Source organism: Bombus flavifrons, chromosome 7 (assembly GCF_040668555.2).
Source record: "Bombus flavifrons isolate JBK064 chromosome 7, iyBomFlav1_principal, whole genome shotgun sequence".
Taxonomy (NCBI): domain Eukaryota; kingdom Metazoa; phylum Arthropoda; class Insecta; order Hymenoptera; family Apidae; genus Bombus; species Bombus flavifrons.
In genome coordinates, this window is record NC_138448.1 from 14,670,661 (window position 1) to 14,692,907 (window position 22,247).

Here is a 22,247-nt window from a genome sequence, read left to right on the forward strand (position 1 = left end):
TCAATCGAAAGCGAGGATAAAAGTTGTTTTTTCTTGTTAAAAAAGTGCAATTTTTTTCATTGCACAAATGTTTTCTAGCAACCGTAATTCCTAGAATTCACGTTCGACCGAAACGAAACAGATACAGCGTAAATCTATCAGCCACCGGTACTTAATCTTGGTTTTGGTGCCGAACATTCTGGGAAACAGCCTGGACAGTGGATATATGCTAATTTTATAGGCCATGGAGTCACACTATAGTGTGACAAATAGGAATGGAAAGCTAAATGATTGGTGTTTTAAAACGAACGTGCGAAATGGATTTTTATATGACACGTAACGAATTGTATAATTTTGTAGTATGTAGTTATACCGATCTAAACTTTTCGTTCATATTTCATAGCAAGGCAAGAAGATAACGTTATTCTCGTATAAAAATGTATTCATTTTACGACCAAAAATTATAATTGGCTGAAGTACATTTATAAAAGCTATTTATGTCCATTATTGTAGAGGCACTTGGATCAATTATGTTATAAAAATATAAATTTTCATGTAGCATAGTGTTTTGTTTTTGCGATGAGTATAAAAGAAGAAGGGAAGCATTGAAAGAAAAGATTTGGAAGCGAAAGAAAGGGAGAAAAAAGAGGACCAGGAATAGGAAGGAAAGCAAAAGAAAGGAAATGAAAGAATGCAAAGTAAAAGAAAAGAAGGAAATGAAAGGGAGGAGGTAGGAAGCAAAATCATTGTATATAGTATCGTATTTTCTTTAGCTCTTCCTCGTGTTAGGTTTCGAATAGAAATGACCTAATGCCTATCTAATATTTTGCTAGCTTCCTCCTCAACAACCAACTCAAAATCCTTCTTATACATTATTCATACCAAGTATTTCGTATAAAACAATGTGGGAAATATGTCGATAGCATTATCACACTCGAAACATATTGCGATTACTTGATCTCAAGATAAATTTCCAATTCTTATTATACGCTATTTTTTATCATCGCGCATGTAACGTGTGTATCATTCTTTAACATTACTCGCGTTAATATTAATTGAATCCGCCATAAAACGCACAAACTTCTAGATCAGCAGTCGAATAATTACTTCCAATATCACGTGTTACCCAAGGCTAAACATTCCACAATACGCGTATTCTTTAGAAGCAAACATTTACTTGCGAAATTAACCAAATTAGAATCACACTGTACCACGATCCAATCCCATTCCTCGTCATCCTCAATCTCCTCAAACGTTCCCTAAAACGTCTCTAAACCGAAACCATATAAAACCAATCTCCAAACCCTACATCGTAAAACCCCAGGGCAAAGAAGATCCACTGTATCGGTTCGAAGAATCGTCGAAATGATTCGCTGCTTAAGAATTAACGCTTGTACGAGGACGACTTTGTTCGGTATTTCACCCCCGTGCGATAGCTCCGTGTCTTATTACTAAGAATCCCAGGGGCTCTTGGACCTCGGCTCGTCCCTGTTTCTCAGACGAGTATCTTGGATGGCGCCGGTTTCGACAGAAGAGCCTTTGTGCTCCGACAGAACATCCATTGTCCACTTCAATCGCGCCCTACGTGCTCCTCGTTCTCCCTTCAACTTCTTCCAACCCCTTTTCTCCTTCTCCTCCTCCTTCTCGTTTCTGGCTTCTTCTGGTGGCCGTTGTCTCGAGTATCTGCGAGGGACCAGCGGCGGACACCAGACTCCGACGAGACGTCCACGGATTGCTAAATATAAAGCGGAGAAAGCGACTGTGATTGTGCCTTTATCTCGGAATCCGACACTTTGTCAGGAGGACAAGTTCGTCGCCGCGGAATATCCAGCGCCCGAGCTTTTCGAGCCTCGGTCGTATTAAATGGATTTTCGTCTTCTAATTGGACACCAGGAAGTCCTTACGGGTACCGCTCGTATCGCGCCACTCGCTCGAGAATTTCAAGCTTTTGAACCAGCCGTGGTTTTGTTTCACAGTCGCCTTACTTTCTTCTCCTTATTTGGCAAGCTTTTGTTGCTGTACTAGATGAAGAGTTATTCAAGCAGCTAGCCGCGAACGATGGAAATATGGTGCTTGCGACTTGGTGGTTTGCGGATAAAAGATGGAACTGGTTGCTGGATTTGTATAATGTAGTTTTTGTTCACGTGAACTTTTTCGTTTGTATTTCGAGAGCGATACCTCAAAGAATTTTGAATAATATTGCGTGCCCTTACTATTTAGTAGGATAAAACATGAACGCAAAATGCGAAAATGTATAAAGTGTCAGAAGTAAGATACAAGGAGTAACGAATGTAACATTAAATCGAATTAAGTTGATAGAATTGCATATTTATTGCAACCTTAGTTCTCAAATGCTAATATATCGTATTTTAGTATTAATTACATAATTACTCGTATTTTAATTTAATAATTATTTCTTAATCCTGGACGACGATGAAAATTTCAATTAAAAATTTCTAGAAATGTTATGATCAAAGCACAAAACGTCATACGGAGAACTATTTCGTTGTAAGCCTGAGAAAAACTTGGTTCGAACTATGTCCTCCACATAAATGATTCTCTGCTATTTTACTTAGTCTGCCGTCTCAGCGTAGATACAGAAAAATGACGCGATTTTCGAAATCAGTCTAAGGATAAGACCAGTCGTCGCGACGTCTCACTTACAGAAATATTTCATGCTTTCTCGAGAACAGGCGGTAACGTATATCGATGTTCCGTCGTCTTTGCTTCCTTTTGATTAATGCAAGCAAATCGCTGGATTCCTATTTACGCAATCGGCTCGGGGATATTTATCTTACCACGAAATTAACCAGAAAATACAACGTCGTATTTAAAACTTTGCAAGCGATAAAAAAGCAAACTGTCCTTTTCTTGAGCTACCCATCCTAAAAAACAAATTTATGCACACTCGTAATTTGTATAATGATCATGATTTATGAATTATGTTATATTATTTTCATTGGTTCGCTATATTGTTTATTAATTTCATCGAATATAAATATTACGGAAGATTTTTATTTGATTTCCTGTTCTTTTTTTTTTATTTAGCAGTTTAATGAAATATTCGTTCGTTTTGTTATGTAAATATGAAAAGTTAAATTAATGTTGAACTTTGTTTGATAAGCAGCGGAGCTCCCGTGGAAAACAAAGTTTACATAAAATTAGCTATCATAGTAATTAGCGGTTTTAAATGTTTTTTCATGGACTGATGTATCTTGCATTTTCTCATCTCTACGTTATATCACGCAGGTGTAATTTTGGTGCTGTTATTTGCTCGCGTTTTTATCTTTAATCTTCTATTAATATGCATACAGGAGAAAATTACAACTTTCTTTCGAAGTAATCGTTAATCTTATAGCTCCGTAGTTTAGTGCGCGAACAAATCAATCTATACCAGTGTTCTAAACATTTTTTTGAAGTATGTATATAGCGTTTTACAATAACCAAGTAATTTTCAGCCCTTGTTTTAGATTTGCATAAAAATATATTCCAAAATTTAAACCTAAGTTCAATATAATGTTTAATATTTAATATAGTGTCTCGTAATAGCCAGATAACCCACAGCCCTCTACATTGGCATAAAAAAGTTTTCTAATACGACGAAGAAAACAGATCTTTGAGAATTCAGTTCTAACCGAATATTTAATGCTATTGTCGTACTTGTACTTAGATTCAAAATTAGAAATTATCGTAATAAATTCGCATAAAACAATTGCAATTAAAAATAACCACAGCAAACGTTTATTGTTCGCGAAGTTAAATCACTTCTTTCTACTTACCAATTTGTATTAAAACTATTAATGAAATATCACGTGACAATCATTTTAAAATAAATCACCGCATTCACAAAACACTCTCACGTAAAAGTAATTAAATTACAAGTGACCACAATCTCGCTAGAGTGAAATAAACACTTCGCGATCCTCTCGCGAAACATAAATCCAGGATTCATGTCGATAAACTACAAGCTCACGAGTCCAATAAAGTTACAAAATTCGCGAATCGTGGGACAAAAGGTCACTGTAACGTGGTAAATTCGGTAAATTCCTGAAATAGCTGGTAAACAAAATAACCGGGGTAGAAATGGCGCGATGAGCAGGTTCTAACGTTTCGTCGTCGTGATCGTTAATGGATCAACATAAGACTTGCTGTTTATCGTTGTCATCGGTCAATTACCGACGAGGCCAAGCTGCCATGAGTTCTGGCAGAGGCCACCGGGTGAAATTTATGCGAACGATCCGAGTCAGACCTGGGTTACCATTATAACGCCGAGGGGGATGCAATTTTGAAGGCAATTTAACTTGAACCGCAACAGCAAGCGTGAACTATGGGCAAATGTTTACCATGAAAATCGTTATAGTCGTTTCTGGAAGCTCTTGCCTTGAAAGCTCAGCCCTCCTCGATGCCCCGATTTTCATACTTTATTCAATTCATAGTCATCCTGCACGAGTGACCCGTCTGTCGAGATTATTTGTCTTTTTCCACTGAACTTCGTGTGCAGTAGCAGCTGTCAAGGTAGATAGTGATGTGGATCTTTCAGGTTAGCAAGGTCTTATGGCATAGTTTGTGTAATATGTTAATTAAGATCTTGATAAGGCGAGCTTCTCCCGGTCGTTGGCACGTTAAGGGTTGTTGCGTGGTCGGCTTCGAAGACGGGGCGATTAAGACGTGTAAGCTGATTTATGGCTGACGTTTAGTCCTTGTAGATGACTTAATCGCGGAAAGGAATACAAGTGAAAGTGCAACTAGAAATTTATTACGATAGATACGTATTTTTTACTACCCCTTTCACTAGCATGTTCGCACCTCTATATTTTATTCCTTATTTTTCTCGTTTGCACTCAGACCAACGAGAATGCAGATCGTAACGGATATTTCAGTTCAGTTAGGAAGTTCATTTTAGCTGCGACACAACCGCTGCTCGCCATGAAGGTGAAAACGACCGCGAGGAAAAGCACGAGGAGAAGCGCGAGACGGCGAAATGTGCGATGAAAATAGCGCGTTCCTGGAAATTGCGATCCTACAGTGAACAGCAACTGAAGGAGGAAAATTATGACTACGATGAGCGATGTTTCTCAACGTAGATTCCTTGGCTGATTTCTGCGAAACTCGATGCACGTGTTGAATATACAGCAATTTGTGATGTAATTCGTTATAGGTGTTTCAGAATAATCATGAAAGGTATCACTGGTGGAGGTTTTTTTTTCTAGTTATGTCACTATAAGCTAATAGGTTATGCAATTAGTTGTACATTGTTATCAAACATAAGTATTAAATATAAATAATTATTAGATACACTCAGTGGAAGTCAAATTGTGTCTTGGAATTTTTGGCAGGGTTGGTTTTGATAATAAAAATATAAATTTTGTTATATAAGTAGAAATTACATAAACTCTTCTATATATTATATTCCATATTATTCTCAACTTCTCACGCATTTTCTTCTCAATAAACCTAGACATTATTTTATTAAACAAATTCCAAATATTTCATAAGAGACTTTTTACAAAAATCAATGTTCGATTAACGCTTATTATTCTTCCTAAAAAGTTTCGTCATAAATCACATTCCACTGAAAGCAACAAACTCAAACAAAGAAATCTTTTTCACCGAATTAACCATCGGCCAACACACTTTCACACGATTCAATTATTCACACACGATAGACACCGAAAAAGAGAAGAAGAAAAAAAGCAATGAAAAAAACTCGGCATTTGTTTCACGGTTCGTCGAGGACACAAAATTTCTTAACAATCTTAACGCCTCGTCGAGCGTTCCGTTGGTTCGTACGTTTTACAGGTAATTAAACTTTCGTAGTTTGGGCAAGATGGCTGTGCCACCGGTCGCTGTTCTCTCTAGCGAGAAGCTTGATCCTTCTTCGTTTAAACTAGCTAGTGACTACCTGTGTTTATCGACGAACGAAAGCCAAGATCGTTTGTATTAACGCTTTTGGCATTAAGTTTCATTATCGATCCAGAAAGGATCGATCTCAAAGTCGTGACCTTTCTCGTCTAGCTCGGCTAGTAACCTGGAATATCGTAACTTAGCACGCGGACGTCGAGCGGACGGATTAAAGAGGATTTCTTCGTTCTCTTGGCTGGTGTCTCCTTCGTGAAATTTTATTCCATTTTCAAGAGAACCTGGAACTTTTGTTCCGTATCGAGAAGCTGCAGTTTTATTCGCCCGGTGCCACGACCATATTTTATACCCGTGAATCGACTTTGCTAAAAGATCTTAATGAGAATCTGCTGGAATTGCGAGGTAGATCTTCCTGGTGACTGATTTTCTTCTATCTGGGTAAGAATGAAGAGGACATTTCATCTGAAATTTTGGAATTTTAATTTATTTCAAGAAGAATTCGAAGAACGATGCAAAGTAAAACGTTGGAGTTCTATAATGATTTTGTCACACATGATAAAACATTGCAAATTATATGCATAATGCAAAGTCATGGTCGTTTATTTACTTCATTGATAATTTAAACCAATTTACCAATTAATCACATTTTATATGAAGCCAGAAGATATTCCAATATTTATGAACTACAATATACATATGTCTTCGTGAAGAAACGTTCGTAATGCTGGAAGTAAGAAAAGAAAAGATCAACGACTGTAATGATTGATCACTTCCCCCCCCCCCTTTGTGTTTCATCTTTAATTCCTTTCGTGAGGTGGAAGTCACGAGCTGTAATTATGAATCTCATTAAAATTCATAACGCGATACAGAAAGTCATTAGCCTTAAGCGTCTGTCGTGCGATGAAACGTTTCCAAGCCACTCTGTGGCGATCAAGCAGCACTCGAAGAAAAATAATTTCAGCCTTCCAAGTTCGCCGTGTCACGATGGTTCGTGTTGTTAATAATAATTTCCTCGAGTGTGGCAGCTGCGCAAGAAAAATTGAAAATATCAAGGAGCAACGAGCAACCTGTATGAATCGACTGTAGTTTCTTTTGTAGTAGATACAAGCAAATACTTGTTCAAGCGTTAAAAACAATACACCTGACGTGTAAGACGTGAAGGATGCCAGAGGAATATTCGACGTATTAATTTAACAGTACGTTTATTAATATTACTAGTGTTGCCTGGGCCTCTTTGTCCCGAGCTTTCTTCGTTCCTCTCTTTTACGTGATGCCGAGGTTCCCGGAAAAGAAAGTTTTCTTCCGTGGTAGGGAAACAGTTTTTTTTTTTGCATTCTTCCGTAAGTCTCAGGTCTTGGACGTTGTTTCGCGGGCCATGTGACCAACACGTGCGCTTCAATCCTGGAACTTCCTTCACGGTCTTGTGCCGCTACACATCTAAATTACGTACAAATTATACAAATTTCAACCAGTGATACGACTAAAATACAAAATCTGTATCAATGACATGAACATAGAATGTATATGAAACAAGTATGTAATTTCATAAAAAATCATTCAAATTCATCGCTATTTAAACCTACAACTCGAAGATGGTATCCTGCTAGGGGTAACTATTCACATGTTATTTAGCAACAAAGCTAGAAAAATTTACCGAATGTCCAGTTGGACAAATTGCAAAGTACAAATTAAATAATAAAAAAAATTTTAACCTACAAAATTTCCATGAAATATTGAGAACTAATTTTGCCCACTCTGATGGTTGTATCGATAATTACTAAATTACCTAAGAGTTATTAAAATTTTATTTCCTAAATTACAAATACCGATGCAATACTATCTCATTATTACGATATTACTATTCGACGTCATATTATTCTTTCACTTCCGCTTACACTTTGCTAGTCACGTCTATTATACTATTGCATCTTATTCCGCGAAACATAACTTATACAGTAACGAACGTAAACTTTTAAAGGGACTCTTCGAAACATCACCAAAGTTTCCATGAAACGCAAGTCTTGAATAACCGAAGCTACGGAAACGATTGCACAAAACGTCAATTTGCATCGATCGCTATAGAAGAGGGTGTTCGCGGTACCGCACGCTCCATAAAATCCCATTTGGAGGAATATGGTATCCATGGCCTCCGCTTGAAAGGCCGAATAAATATGTTCACGGCGATTTAATCTTTCGAACGGCAAAGACCCTTCCGTTTTCCTTTCGTCGCGGCTCTTTCCACATTTCTGCCTCGCGTCTTTCTCCCATCTCTCCGACAGGAAGTTTCACAAAAAAGAGTTACCTGCTCTTTTAGGCTGCACTTTGCAGTGTTCGTCTGAAGAGAATTCAGTCTGCACGAGGAATTCTTGGCTACGCGGCAACCCGTCCTACACTCATGTCACTCTTTGCTTCTACCGCGTTTGATAAAGACGAATCACTGTACGAGAGAACCAAGGACACGCGCAACGATAAAGGCGGATGGAGAACGTTCGTGTCGAAGGTGGACGAAAGTTACCGAGCGATTCGATCAGAAAACTCGAAGGCTACAGCGTTCTCGAAGATCGATTAACAGTTCGGTTCTGCTACGAAGTTTAACGTGGCACGGAATTTGCTATTCCTACCACGCACAGAGTTAATGGTGTTACGGAGGTTGATGGCGAATAACAAGAATGCAAATTTGCCTGATGTTTTGTCGATGTAGACGCAATTCTGTTTTTCAGGTGATCTCTTATCTCCTTTCCCTTATTATCATGGAATTGGTGTGACTACGTATTTAGAATAGAATTTACTGTGACTGTCATTAGAAGGTAATCGAGCCATTCATGAATCATGCCGATTAATTTTGTAAATTTAAACAATGTGTGTTAAATGTTACAATTTTCTAAGAATCTCGAAGTTGAATTAGATCGAAACAACGTTTCTTCCCCTATTCATCGATAGATCAAAGATCGTTGCTAATCATAAAATTAAAATAGTTTTCTTTCATATTTCGTTGAATATGAAACTTCCCTTTCTGTTCGCGGATAAAAATAAAACTCTTTAACAAGTCTCCTCGTCCTCGATTCCTTTTGCACGGTATGTTTTTATACGCCGCAATGTAAATTTCGGTCTTTTTTATATGACCATAATTCTTCCTCGTTCTTAGAAACGTCGATCATCAAATTTATGAGATTTTTCGTCGAACGTACGTGGCTGTATCTCGTATCTTGGGACTCGATCAGGAAATTGGGAGGATTTGCTGCGAGGCAGACGAACTTTCGTCCATTGTGCTCTTTGGAACGTATTAGGTTCGCGTATGCATACACGTGCGCTAGACTACCCGAAGTATAATCTCGCAAGGAGTGTATTCTCCACTTATCGAAAAGCCATAACTTGGAAACGATCGCGTCGCCGAGATCCAATCTGCAAACGTACGTAATCGTGTACAGGGAGCCACGAAAGCGCGGCCGGAAATAATGGATCTTCGTCAGCGAGAAATTCGAAGATCGACTCCCCGACGAGACGCTGATCGGGTCGTCCCGCTTGTTTAAATGATGTTTAACGACGTCGTTACACAGGCGTTTTAAGAAACAAGAATATCGAGAGGTGTTAATGTTCCTCGCGTACATCGGGTTCATAACCGTAGACGTGGGTATCGTTCTCGAGACTGAAAATTGAAAATAACTTGAAACTTTTAATTTAGGTATTTGCTATTTTTATTTATTCACTGTTTGGTATTTCAATTATCAGATGAAATAGTTGGTGTTTCTTTTATGACTTTTCATAGAAACTTTTAGGGACAGTCGAGTTATTGAAAGTTGGAGGTTGAATTTTTAAATTCAGAACACGAAGTACAGGTACTCTTCCATGTTGCATTACTGAGTACTTTTTTTACTATAAGCTTGAACATAGATCGTGCAAAAGTTAATATGATATCTGCGATGGTACTAACTGAATAATACCACCATTCAAATACTTCTGTGAGCTGTTGCAAAATAAGTCTCAGCTTCTGTCAATTCTCCATTAGGCATAATTATTGGAAATTACATTTCAGGAAATTAAAAAAGTTTTTAATATTCCACGGTCTTTTGGGTGGTTTGACGTGTAAAACATATCGCATACTCAGCATAGATGAGTTGCAAAAGGAGTGAACTTTCCCGCGGGCACAGTTGGCGCAATAATTGAAACAGGCGTTGCGAGAGCGGCGAAAAGATGCAGCTCGCATCCGGCCGAGTGCGGCACGCGGAAACGCGCGTGAGTTTCTGGCCAAAACATTCTCCTTCCCGATTTCCGAAAATAAGAAACACGCGAACTGTCTCAAAGAAGCATCAGCCGACTGAGTTTCAGCTATGATCACGTAGTACGTTGATGCAACGTTAGAGATCGCAGAGGAAACGTTTCGTCGTCAGAGCGAAGCAGCGTTTTCTCGGATTTTATAGAAAATGATAACTAGTAGTTAGAAACGTAAGAAGGGAATTCTAAACGGATAACTATAATGATTGTATTCTTGTTTCAAACGTAACGAGATAAAATCAAGAATTTTAGTTCTACTAATATTTACAGATAGCAATATTACGTTAATTTTTCGATCAGTTTTTCAACGCTTTTATTAAAAACATGATTACCTTATCATAAAATAAACGGAATTGCTTTTACGAAAGAAATATCCAGAATTGCTTGTATAATAATCTTAAATTAAAAAAAAAAGCACGCTAGTTTTGTATTTCCTTAATATCCCAACTTGCTCCATTCAAACGATCTTACCGATACTCGATCATCGACTCCAGTTTCCTTCTAGATCGCTCCATCATCGTATAAATGAAACTATCTCGAACGACCTTCCACTATCAACTTCCTCGAGGAAAAACAAAGAGGAAGAAATATCCGACAGGTAGGGTTGCCTGTGCTTTTTTTACTCGCGACCGATAAAAGATACCAGAGGTGGATGGAGCGTGGAATAAAGGGAGCGGCGAAGGGGAAGGATCGTCAATAAAGAGCGATAGTAAAGTGGCGAACGTCACTTAAAGGGTCTTCAAGCCTCTATTACTTTGAGAGAGAAGCACTCTATGCTATTACCAATACACGAAATAAAAGCTGAGAGAGTGGGGGACGAAGCGTAGAATGGGGTGAGTAGCAGGAATGGGTGGCCTCGAGGTTGCACCCAGGCCTCGCTTTCGTTACCGACACTCTCTTGCTACTTCTCGCGTACCGATTCCCTCTCTGTTTCGTTTCCTTCCACTTGTTCGAGCCTTGTTCTTCTCTATCGACCTGGCAACTCTTCTTTTCCACCTACAAAGTGCTATTCGATCGGCCGCGATCCATTAAGGAAGGCCAAATATCGCTTTATCGACTCGCAACCTCCATTCTTGAAAGCGTTTTTAATGGAACCGAGCCCCGTCATCGTGGTCGTCGTCGTTGTCGTCGTCGTTCTGGCGTCTTTCGTGTCTCCTCTTCGTACCATTCAACGTTACCTCCGGTGTGTTGCTTCGACTGCTATTGATTTTATGATTACCGTGAACGATCACGCGTACCATGCGTCCTCGATTTTAGGAAACGGAGAACGATAGCATTTAAATCCGCGTTTCTAGTCGCGTTTTCACGAGGGTAATTTGAGGCTGAATGACCGGGTCCGGATGCTTCTACGATGAGAGACGCTAATGGATTGGTCTCTACGTGATTCTTGATTTCGTAATTACGTTCTTTTTCTTCTTTTTTAATTACACACCTTTGTTCGCTGGATTGAAAAGCTACGTGAAGCGTCCAGATTCATGCTTCTGCAGTTTCATGCTTAGGTGGTTTTATGGTATAAACTGGATCAAATCGAGTAATATCATCTTACAGTTATTTTTTTTTTTTATTTTTTGCATAATGTATAAGATAAATATTTCATGAATATTTTATACAAAATGTAAATTAATTTATTTATCATCCCATGAAGTAAATTATTCGTTTTATTTTGATAGAAGTAACAAAAAATAGCTCGATTAACATAGAAGAAAGAAATAGATAAATTAAAAGGAAATAATATTTTAAAAACGTATTCGAAAAATTCGAAGAATAAATATCGTTTTCCTTGCAAAAAGAATTTGTATATTTTTCATTTAAGTTCTGTGTACACCTATTTGTTAAAAATTTCCACTACTTCTTTTTTATTCTCCTTTTTTATGAATACATAACATGGCTCCGTAAATGGCGAACTGGTTGTACTTCATGATTACACAACCGTGATTAAAGAAATTTCGCGTGTAGGTATGGAATAAAATGAACGTGACAGTACTGTTGAACTACTGTTGAACGTCATGTTGAACTACGTACTGATTGGTAGGTACGTCTATTCTTCCTTTTCAGATCAAAGCAGAAACTCTTTCCATTTTCTAGGCAGTTGATCGATATTGCAGTTTTCACAGAAAATATATTAACAATTTCACCGTCATGTACGTGTCGGCCACTGAATAAAACGAATGCTCGATTAAATTTCCTGTTTCATTTTTCAGTTGTTAGGAGTTCTGTTTCAATCAGATTCAACGGATATCCATTTCGCAATCTGATCTTAACCAATACCATTTCTCTTACGTAATATTTATTTCACTCCTTGTTAGTGAGAGTGTTCTAAAACAAGTATCGTACACCCAAAATTTAATCAGGCAATTTTTTAAAAATATAAAAATTTGCAATTTAAAATTTATATACATATTTTTAAAGAAAATCATGTTGAATAAAATACAAGTGCAGATAGGAACGAATTTGACATTTCGGTATTTTCTAACAAAATTGTAATTGTATTTCTATCATAGGCTAAATTGTAATTATAATTAATTAAAAATACCATCGAATAGTATTGTATTCCATAAATTGCACAAAGCTCTGTGCTTGTTTTTAGTATATCCAACTAGGTTGTAATATATCTAAAAACTCACTGTATAATACTACCACACCGTTTCTAGCAAATTTCTAGCAAAGCTTGTATATACAGTGTGATTTGAGGGGAATGACGATTCTTCGATTTTTAGTTTCAAATATCCGGACTCCGGTTATTTTTATTTCCCAAACAATTGAACTCTCTATATAAATGTCTACGTCCCAGATATAATATCTTCACATCTATGGTATTCACATCTTTCACCCCTCACTATACCCTCTATTCTCATTCTTTTCCTTACCCTCATTTATCAGCACTATTACCACCTAATTTCATGCAAATCATTCAGAATAATATAAAGTACAATAACCACGTTCTCATTCCGATTGATTTCATTGTTTCCCCCCATGGAGCTTTCAGGCGTTTAAAAAACGATCAATCTTTCTTGCGCAACGATATATTCGTCGACGAAGAATGAAAAAAGATTGATGTAATTAAGAAGTCAGTTACCGTTAACGTCACGCTTTGTCGTATCACGATTATGTTTAGTTTTCACTTATTCTCTGGAATTAAGCGATCGATCGATATCAACGCTAGGATATGGAAAAGTTCCCCTTGATGAGAGATCTAACGAGCGTATCATAATCCTTCGTTAAAAGGCTGCCGTCATTAAACCGTGATATTGCGTGCAAAATGTCGTGGCATTTCATACCATCCTCGTAATTGTGGGCCATTCTCGTACCTCCTTAAAAACCATTGATTGGATCGCACAGAAATCATGAACACGGCTTTTTAGGATTGTTAATCGTTTTTAGATCTTCCAAGTGGAGAAGGTAATATGAGAATTGCTTTATATTCCTCTGAATTTTTTATGTGGGTATTACTGAGTTGTTGGAAAAGTTCGTAGAATATTTATTACGGATTTTTATGAAACGAAATTTTGCAACAAATATTATTTTTAATAGATTAAAGAAAATTAAGGAGTACCGTTAAAAATTTGTTAACAGAATAGGCTTCTTTTCTTTTTATTTTGACGAGATAATGTTGAACCTCGTATATATATCGAAGCAATTTTAAATCGTAGCTGTTATGTTTGCCTCTATGAATATAGTATATTCTTCTGTCGAATTCATTGTTCGGAAAACCAACTAACATTTACTATGTATTATATTTTACTTGATGTTATATATGTGATAATACTTGTAATGTAACACTTGTATTTCCGCATTTATTACATTTTGAGCGATGTCATTATTGGTAAAGTTTAACTCGTACAATTAAGCGTCTCAGATAACTGATAATGCATTATGTCTAAACAGCAAAGTGCTATTAAAATGCTTCATTCGCAGACACAGGATATTCCCCAAACATTACACGAAAATCTATAGTAAATAGATAAATGTATTCGCAGTTTACAATATAACTGAAGTTAAAGTTATAAATGATCCGCAGTTATCTATATTACGTTTATTAAAGCGAAGTAATTTGTTTGTAAAATGTAATTTATATTATCTTTTAACATGGTAAAAACTTATGATAGTAACAAATGCTCGTGTCTGTAATACACGATCGGTACACATTGCAAATTTAGCTTAGTAAATTACATATACGTCTACTACGCATTACATCTACGTATGTGTAGTTGTATGTTGTATGTGCAATTATAGAAAGTTGCATTAAAATGTTTGTTCAGCATTTCAATATTTTTATAATAATTCCATGTGGATAATAATCAGTCGCGTTCTTCTTTTTTATATTTTATTAAAATCAGAAATAACGTCGATAAAGTATTTCGAAATAATCATATTTAATCATATTCGTATTTCTTTTTTTCTCTTATTTCTTTCCTAAATATACAATTTATCGTGCATTAAATAAAATTTTCTTCCATGAATATGCACATTTAATCTATGTATTATTGAAACCGATGAGGTACACTTTGATAATGGAATGGGTTCGTATATTCATAGAAACTAGCGCCAGACAATTCTGCTTTTAGTCTAATGGCATCGCACAGCATTGTTCCGTAGTTAAAATGTGTTAAAGCAATATATTATACTAATAGTTCTCGCAGTCTACAAATACGATACTATTTTCTTTACATTTACATATTATAATAATTTCTCTAATAATTTCCAAAGAATAATATAACGTATAAACTAAACTACAAATTAAATAATTTATTTCGTACCTCGTCAATACGTATCTTATATTACTAATAAATTTATTTGTTTATTTATAGTAATTTATTAAAATAATACAAATTAGAATAAAAGCTCAAATTAACCGCCGTTATATTATTTAACTTCAAGGTACTTTATTTTAATTCGTATTCTATGATTTACCTGATAAAGATAATAAATATAAAATACAAATTAAAAGTATTATAGATACTTTCATGTTATGTAATTTCTTTAAAACATCATCGAAATGTTAAACTTTAACTAAATCCCAAATTTCAAAAATAATAAAATAAATTCCAAGTACTATCATTGTGTACAACATTCTTCCGCTATAAAAAAATAAGAGCGTGCAAACACGTTCGACGAAATTTCCCTTTACGACCATCTTTGCCCCATCTAATCCATCTCATAAAAGCTGTTCGCTCGCTACGGAAGAAGGCGAGAAAGCTGGAGCCAGAAATACACGGCGAAAACAGTTCGAGAAAAGGTTTCCCGGATGAAAGAAACGAACGGGTGAAAGGGGTAAAATCGAGACAAGATTTTAGCGCAGATTCTGCTAAGGAAACGGAGCGAACAAATAGCACCGTGGCTCGCTTGGCCGCGTTTCTTTCTCCTCCTGTAATTTACAACTTTAAATTGCGCCACTATATCGTCGTAATTTTTGCATACCGTCTTATTTTGGATCTCTGGTTTTCTGTTACCGCTTATAAATCCTGCTGTAGGGAAATTAACGAACAACATCCATCGAGGGTTTAAAGAGAACGCAAATGCGGAAAAAAAGGATAGTTAAATTTTTTAGCCAAAGACTAGATACGTAGAAAGAATTGTATATTTCTTGTGCCAATAATTAATTTAATCTCATCTCTGATGTTTTTGTCGGACGTATTTATTTTTCTTACTCAAATTTCTTTGAGTTTACATCAAGGTGCTCTAATTACTTTCAATATGATGTTAGTCAAAATACTAATCGTTATGGATCTGAAAAATAATTTCAATATATTACAACTATTACAAGTGTGTACATATATTCGTACATCATCTTGATTTTTTTAAAGTTCGAGATTTAGCATCCTGGGATAAGTTGCAGGATAATTAATTACGAAGTGGTTTAATTAATTACTTGAAGAACGACGATCCCGTGATTTTACAAAAATAGTTTTAATGTGTGGGAAACATTGTAACTAAAAGTACGAATAGTGTGTTCTGTACCTACCTGTTTTCGTTGCTTTAATACAAATACATTTTGACAGCTATTTCATTTTATTTATATTTGATTGTAAGCAACGAAGATTGATTTTCTGCGAATGCAACTGCAAGCGGGTTCCATTAGAGATGTATAGATCGTTCGAGGGTGAAAGATGAGAAATGAAGCAAGGAAATGGGAATAAAGTGCAGTGGTTTCGTTTATTGTTCTGTTACAAATTGTTCAAGTAAATCACATTTGTAATTCAAATAGCGCAGCAATAACTTTATCTTCTTCAAGTTTATTTCATTAAAATAACTGATTTTATTTACATTTTATTAATAAATTCATATATCCAGCGTTTCGCATAAGACAACTTATTTAATTTAATACTCGATAACTTTGTTGATATCAAAATGAAAATTAAAAATCGTGTTCCTTTGTGTAAAAAGAATGATTCGATAAGAATCGTATAAAAAGCTGTTTATAGCGCGATTAATGTGTGTCCGTGTTAAGAAATTTCTCGTGTCCCAATAAATTATTTCAATACTATTTCTCTGTTTTCCAGAGCTTGCCACAAACACCAGCTGGCGGTGTGGGTGGAAAAGGAAGCGGAAGTGCTGGCGCCGGTTCTGGTATGGTCAATGGTTCTGGTGCCGATCATCAAGATATTCGTGACGGTGCTGCTATAAATACAGAACACGTGAGTAATTCCATTCTCCGAGTTTTTTGTCAATTAAAAATTATACAAGTTGCGAGAAGTAACTCGTTATTTTATCATTTGTTATTTATACTAAATGAGATCTGAAATTTTTGTCATTAATATAGACTGTAACGAAAAATGAAGGAAATAAAGAATAGAAAGGGTGACAAGAACGAAAATAGAAGCGTGTTTTCTCCGTTGATTAATCTGTAAAGGACTTCTACCTAGTCTATATTTTAACTTTAATAGAATAATTAAGATCAGAGGACGTGCTCGTGTATTATTCTTTCCATTTTCGTTTAAAGATATTTCTTCTTTTTATTGTCTGCATCAAAGCGAATGTATTAAGGACCAAAGTCAACGCAACATCGAATCATGTGAAATTTCTTTTCGGTCGTTTCACGATTGAAATCTATTGAAAAGAATTTCTAGACGTAGCTCGACATATTTTTATTCACTGCTTTTCCTTTCGTTTAGATCCTGCAATTTTGTGAAATTTAAAACGGTTTTATTAATAAAGAAAATACAATATATATAAAAAGTTTTTATAAATATTTCATATCACTAATGCTTTCATCCTTTTTACACCCCCGACTTGCGTAATGAGCTTCTATAATGTGTCTATTAATCTAATACACTTTTTGCGATTTAACAAAATTACAACTTACTGCATTCACGTTTTTCTTCTTGGGTTCTACACACTATTTCACTGGTTGGTTCTTAAGAAGTTAAGCACTGTATTGTTCAGTTTAACTTAGTTACTCAAGTAGATACGTCAAAAACGTTCGAACGGTTTAGACACGTAAGAGAATCGTCTCGTAAAAATGTAGTCGCGCTTTCAAACGTCACGGGACGTGGCGATACCCGGGGAAAAAGCTCGACGAGTTCTTGGCCGAGTGGGCAAGAACAAATCGGCCGTTCGCTCGGCAATGATTGCCGTTACTATTCTTCGAAAACTTCCTTAAAAGTACCTCGACGAGGAAAGTTTCGCAGTGAAAGCAACAAAGTGAGTCATTCAGCGTGCCGGCGGGCATTGTTTGCTTTCTTTCGCCTTATTTCGCGGCCACCTTTATATCGTCCAGATACTCCGGTTCCACAGAAAAATAAGGGAAAAAGCTATTGGCGTATAGTGGCTGAACGCTCGGGGAAATTTTCCCAATCGTTCGCCAGAGAAGTAACTTGTAACGATTCACTGCCTCCGTTAATCGATAACGAGTTTGCAAGGGGCAGAAGAGTTGCTACGTGCGTTTCGATATTACTTGATGTACGATGTTTGTAGTTCCTACTAGGTTTGAAATTAAGTTAATTTTATGTTAATTGAGAAATTGGGAAGATGTAGCTAAATGAAGATAGTAATGGGTGTATTTTGCCTAATTTGAAAATTTGTTTCATTTTTTCGTATTTGTTTGCTATACATGTATGATGGTTACGTATATTTTTCATGTCGTAGAAATTTTTACGATGATTTAGAAATTTAACATGATATCAAACAAATTTAAATCTAAAACTTCATACTGTACCAAGGGTATTAATGAATAAAACGGTTCAAAGTATAGTATCGGTATTTTGCACGTATTTCTACCATTACTTCAACAAAGAAATAAAACGTGTCTCACTAATTGTAATATAAAAATTTGTAGCACCTCCGAACCTTCGCTAATAAGATATCATACATCTCTTAATCCATCCAATTACATCCACCACGTAACAAGTACCATCCAGACACGGAAATCTCTAACAATTTAAATAAATCTTCCTGTCTTGTAACGCTAAAAAATAGTCAAAGAGTACATCCTCATAAAAATTTTAAAAATAATGCAGAAAAATTTATTAAATTCAGCTCCATAGTTTCATAGTTGCCATAGTCGTAGCGTTTGAAGTCGCTGAACTTTCTTATTATTCGCATGCTCATATCGCGTGCAGATTTGATCGTTGCGGCGGAAGCTAATCCGCAGGCCATCGATTCCATCAACAGAATTAAAAAGAAAAAAAAAAAAAAAGGAAAAAGAGAAAAAACGAAAGATAGCTGGGAAGACAGTTTAATCGGAAATCGGTTGGACGTAGTTCGGGAATCCAGGAATTAAGCGATTACTTGCGAAGTTAACCATTGTTTCAGCCAGTCCATCAATCGGGTTCCACCTAACCACCCCTTTGTGCAATTCCCACCCTCCCATGCGCGGCACCTCGTCCGACCCACCCACTCGATTTTCGCACGTTGATCCATTCGCACGGAATTAAAACCTTTATCTACGTTTCTCCGCCTGCTTTGTCGAGGTTTGACCGGCGAAAACGGACGTGCACGAGAGACTGGTCGAGGAATGGAATGGAAAGGGTGGAGCCTCTGGTTCGAGAGCTCGATGCTCATGGAACGGTTGCCGGAATCGTTTATTTCGAACAGCTACGCGCTCCACGCTGATAAGCAACGTCAATTTTTGTGTCGTCTCGCTTTGGACGCTATCGTCCGCTTATTTTTTTTTTTCCTTTTTAATTGAGATTCTGCCTCTGCCACGCTCCTTTTTCTTGTCTTTGTAAGAAGAAAGTGAGATGTTAATGCTATAATTAGGATTTGTTGATAATGTGGATTTTTAGGCATCTGCGCTGTTTACAGCTATTATTTAAAAGTATTTCTCCATAGTATTTGTATCTGCATTGTATTCATTATTTGCATTCATATACTAACTAGTTCCGACTAATAAGATTCTCGCTTGAATTTTTTTATTATTTTTGTTTCCTAATAAATATTAATTCGATTAATAACGGCACTCGTTTAACACTAATTTAATTACTTGATATTTCTCTTACATACTAATCATTCGTATAAAGAATTCTATATTCTATATATTTAACAATTGTTATATTCTACCGTTAAGAATATTTCCTAGTGTTAAAGATATTTTCATTTTTAACGTTGCTGTTCAATTTATCCTACTTCAGTTCGCTCTCAACTTTCATCATTGTTTTATCTCTTCTACAGACTTTACAGTGCATTTATCTATCCTATTATTCGTTCCCGTTCTGTGGCAATCTGTTTGCACCATGTCCTAATTTCTTTCTTTCAAAGTATTCCACTTTCATCTTTTCGTTTTCCCTTTGCCACATTTTTTCATTTCTTCGCATTAAAAAATCTTGTTCCAGTAAACTTTCCATTTTTATTATAATCGTATTAAAAACGTACCTCTTCTAAAATATTTTTTATTATAATTCTTTCATTGACAATATTAATTCGCTTTCTCTCTCATTTGACTTTTTTTTTACCTTCCTTTTACTTTAGTCCACTGTTTTCAACCAAACCTGACGTTTTGCTCTAGCCTTTCTCTTTTTATCCCTCTTTTCTAATGGCGGATAGTTTTTTGCAATTTTCGACGATGTGCTATCGATTTACATGAGACTGCAGAATGATGGCTCGCCTCCGTCGATTCCCACATTGGTTATATGGATTCTCTAATCGAAAACCGAGATAGGGGCAGAGGAAAATGAGAAGGGCTGCAGCCGAATATTTCATCTTCGTTGAGAGACGAGGGCTTTCAAGTCATTGTACCTTCGCGGTAATATTTTGGACGACTTTCGTCGAACGGATAGCTTGATTCACTAGAAAAATTGTCCAAATCAATATCAATATTCGTTGAAATCCACCGTAGACGTTTTAGGCATTCGTGTAATAATATTTTAGGTCTGAGAATTGTGTACAGATTTAATACTTATATTTTCCAAGTTATCGGTTATTCTCTTCTTCGATTATTTTATATTAAAATTTATATGAAAAATATATTAAAATACATGTAATATTTCATATTAAAATTCGTGTAACCACCTTATTATATTAACAACTATACGTAATATCAAATTAATCGTGAATATAATAATTATAAAATATGTTTGAATGATCTTGTTTTATAACGAATCTTAAGCGATTAAGATGTAAATGTCTAAACATTATACAATCAGCATTATTATGTTTATTTGGAAGAGAAGTTGCGATAAATAAATTGCATTTTTCGTATTTTTATTCTCTAAATCGTTTCGTTTTTCGTAAATAAGCTTATCGTTCTGTGGATTTACTAATTAAAGCGTAGCAAACGCGATAATTCGATAATTCTACCAACGGAGGAACTGAATCGCGTCGACTTAACCGTATCTACCGTAGGAGTTTGCTACGTTTCGGCTTATCTGAGTAGGCCAGTTAGCCGGAAACCATGCTGACTATGAAGTTGCACCGTACTCACCCCTCTCTGTGTTAAACACGTTAGGTAATTCCTGAATAAGAGAACTCCTGAAAATACTTGCCTTTCACGGGCTGATGATTGTACGATGAATTTCTCCGCACTCGCGTATACCGATATATAAATCGATATATCCATAAGCAAATGTCACGATCGTTGTACGCGATCGTCCTGGAAATGTGATAATACTGATTTGCTGCGTTTGTTAAACGGTAAATTCATCGACCGATATATATAGCTCTTTATCATATTCATGATTCATTCAAACAATTAAATTTGTTTCACTCGAATATTAAAACTATTTATGTTTATATAATTGATATAGATTGGTTATGATTAATTCATTATTTATTTTCTAGGGCTTTAACAGTTCTAATTAAGCATTAATAGTGAATATATAATTACTGGGTTTTTGGTGCAGAATTATTTATAAAATAGAAATAAATAATAAAAATTGAATAATTAGGTAATGGTATATAGTGTATATATAACGCGTGGCAACAGGGATTTGAGGAAATATGCAAGTAAAATTGTTCTTGAAGATTAATTATTGAGCATTTTAGAAAGAATTAAGCGAAGAACTATTCAACAAACAATAGAAAGACAAGTGTTGATTAATAATCTATTGGAGAAGAATTTTTTTGCCGTTTCAGATTAGTTCATCTTCGACTAATATTCTTAAATTCAGATTAATTTTGTACGAATCAAATTATCACATAATCTCGTTTATTCTTCACCAAATATTTAAAACCTTTGCAATTTCAATTTACAACTTAAAATTTTATTCAGAGATATGAATTATACCTTACTTGAAACAAATATATTAATCATTTACCTTAAAAATGAAAAGTACGGTCATCTTTGGTCCACACAGATTTCCATTCCGCACAATTCGGTATAATTCGTCGCTTATACTCGTCAATGGATATTCGAACGTACAAAGGAATGAAATGTCAAAGAGTTAACGCGGCTAACGAATATCCATTTAGTCGCATTTCGGACAATTATCCGCGAGCGTAGGGAGATTTTTAAACGAGAATATCGCGTTCTGGAGGGCGTCCGTTTCGAAAGTGGTCTGAGCAGCGTACAGTCCGGAAAATTAGTCGGCGACATTCACCGGGACCGGAAGTAGCAAACGACGACGGCTGTGGCTCCGCTCTGGCTCTGAGCACATACACATCCGTTGGTGTTTTATTTTTCGTCCGTTGTTTTTTCGTGCTTCACCGGCTGAACAGAGGGAAAAAAACTAATTCCGTAATTGCGATTCAAATTTCTTTCGAAC

At 35.9% G+C, this 22,247-nt stretch overlaps 1 protein-coding gene across 1 annotated transcript in view; it reads left to right on the forward strand.

Moving 5' to 3' along the window:
• The window catches only part of LOC138181961 (uncharacterized), a 562,178-nt gene that overhangs the window by 482,446 nt on the left and 57,485 nt on the right, over window positions 1-22,247 (forward strand). The window contains exon 4 of the mRNA XM_069117380.1: window positions 16,611-16,745. Within this exon, the coding sequence (XP_068973481.1) occupies window positions 16,611-16,745 (135 nt within the window). The remainder of the gene's footprint in view (window positions 1-16,610; window positions 16,746-22,247) is intronic.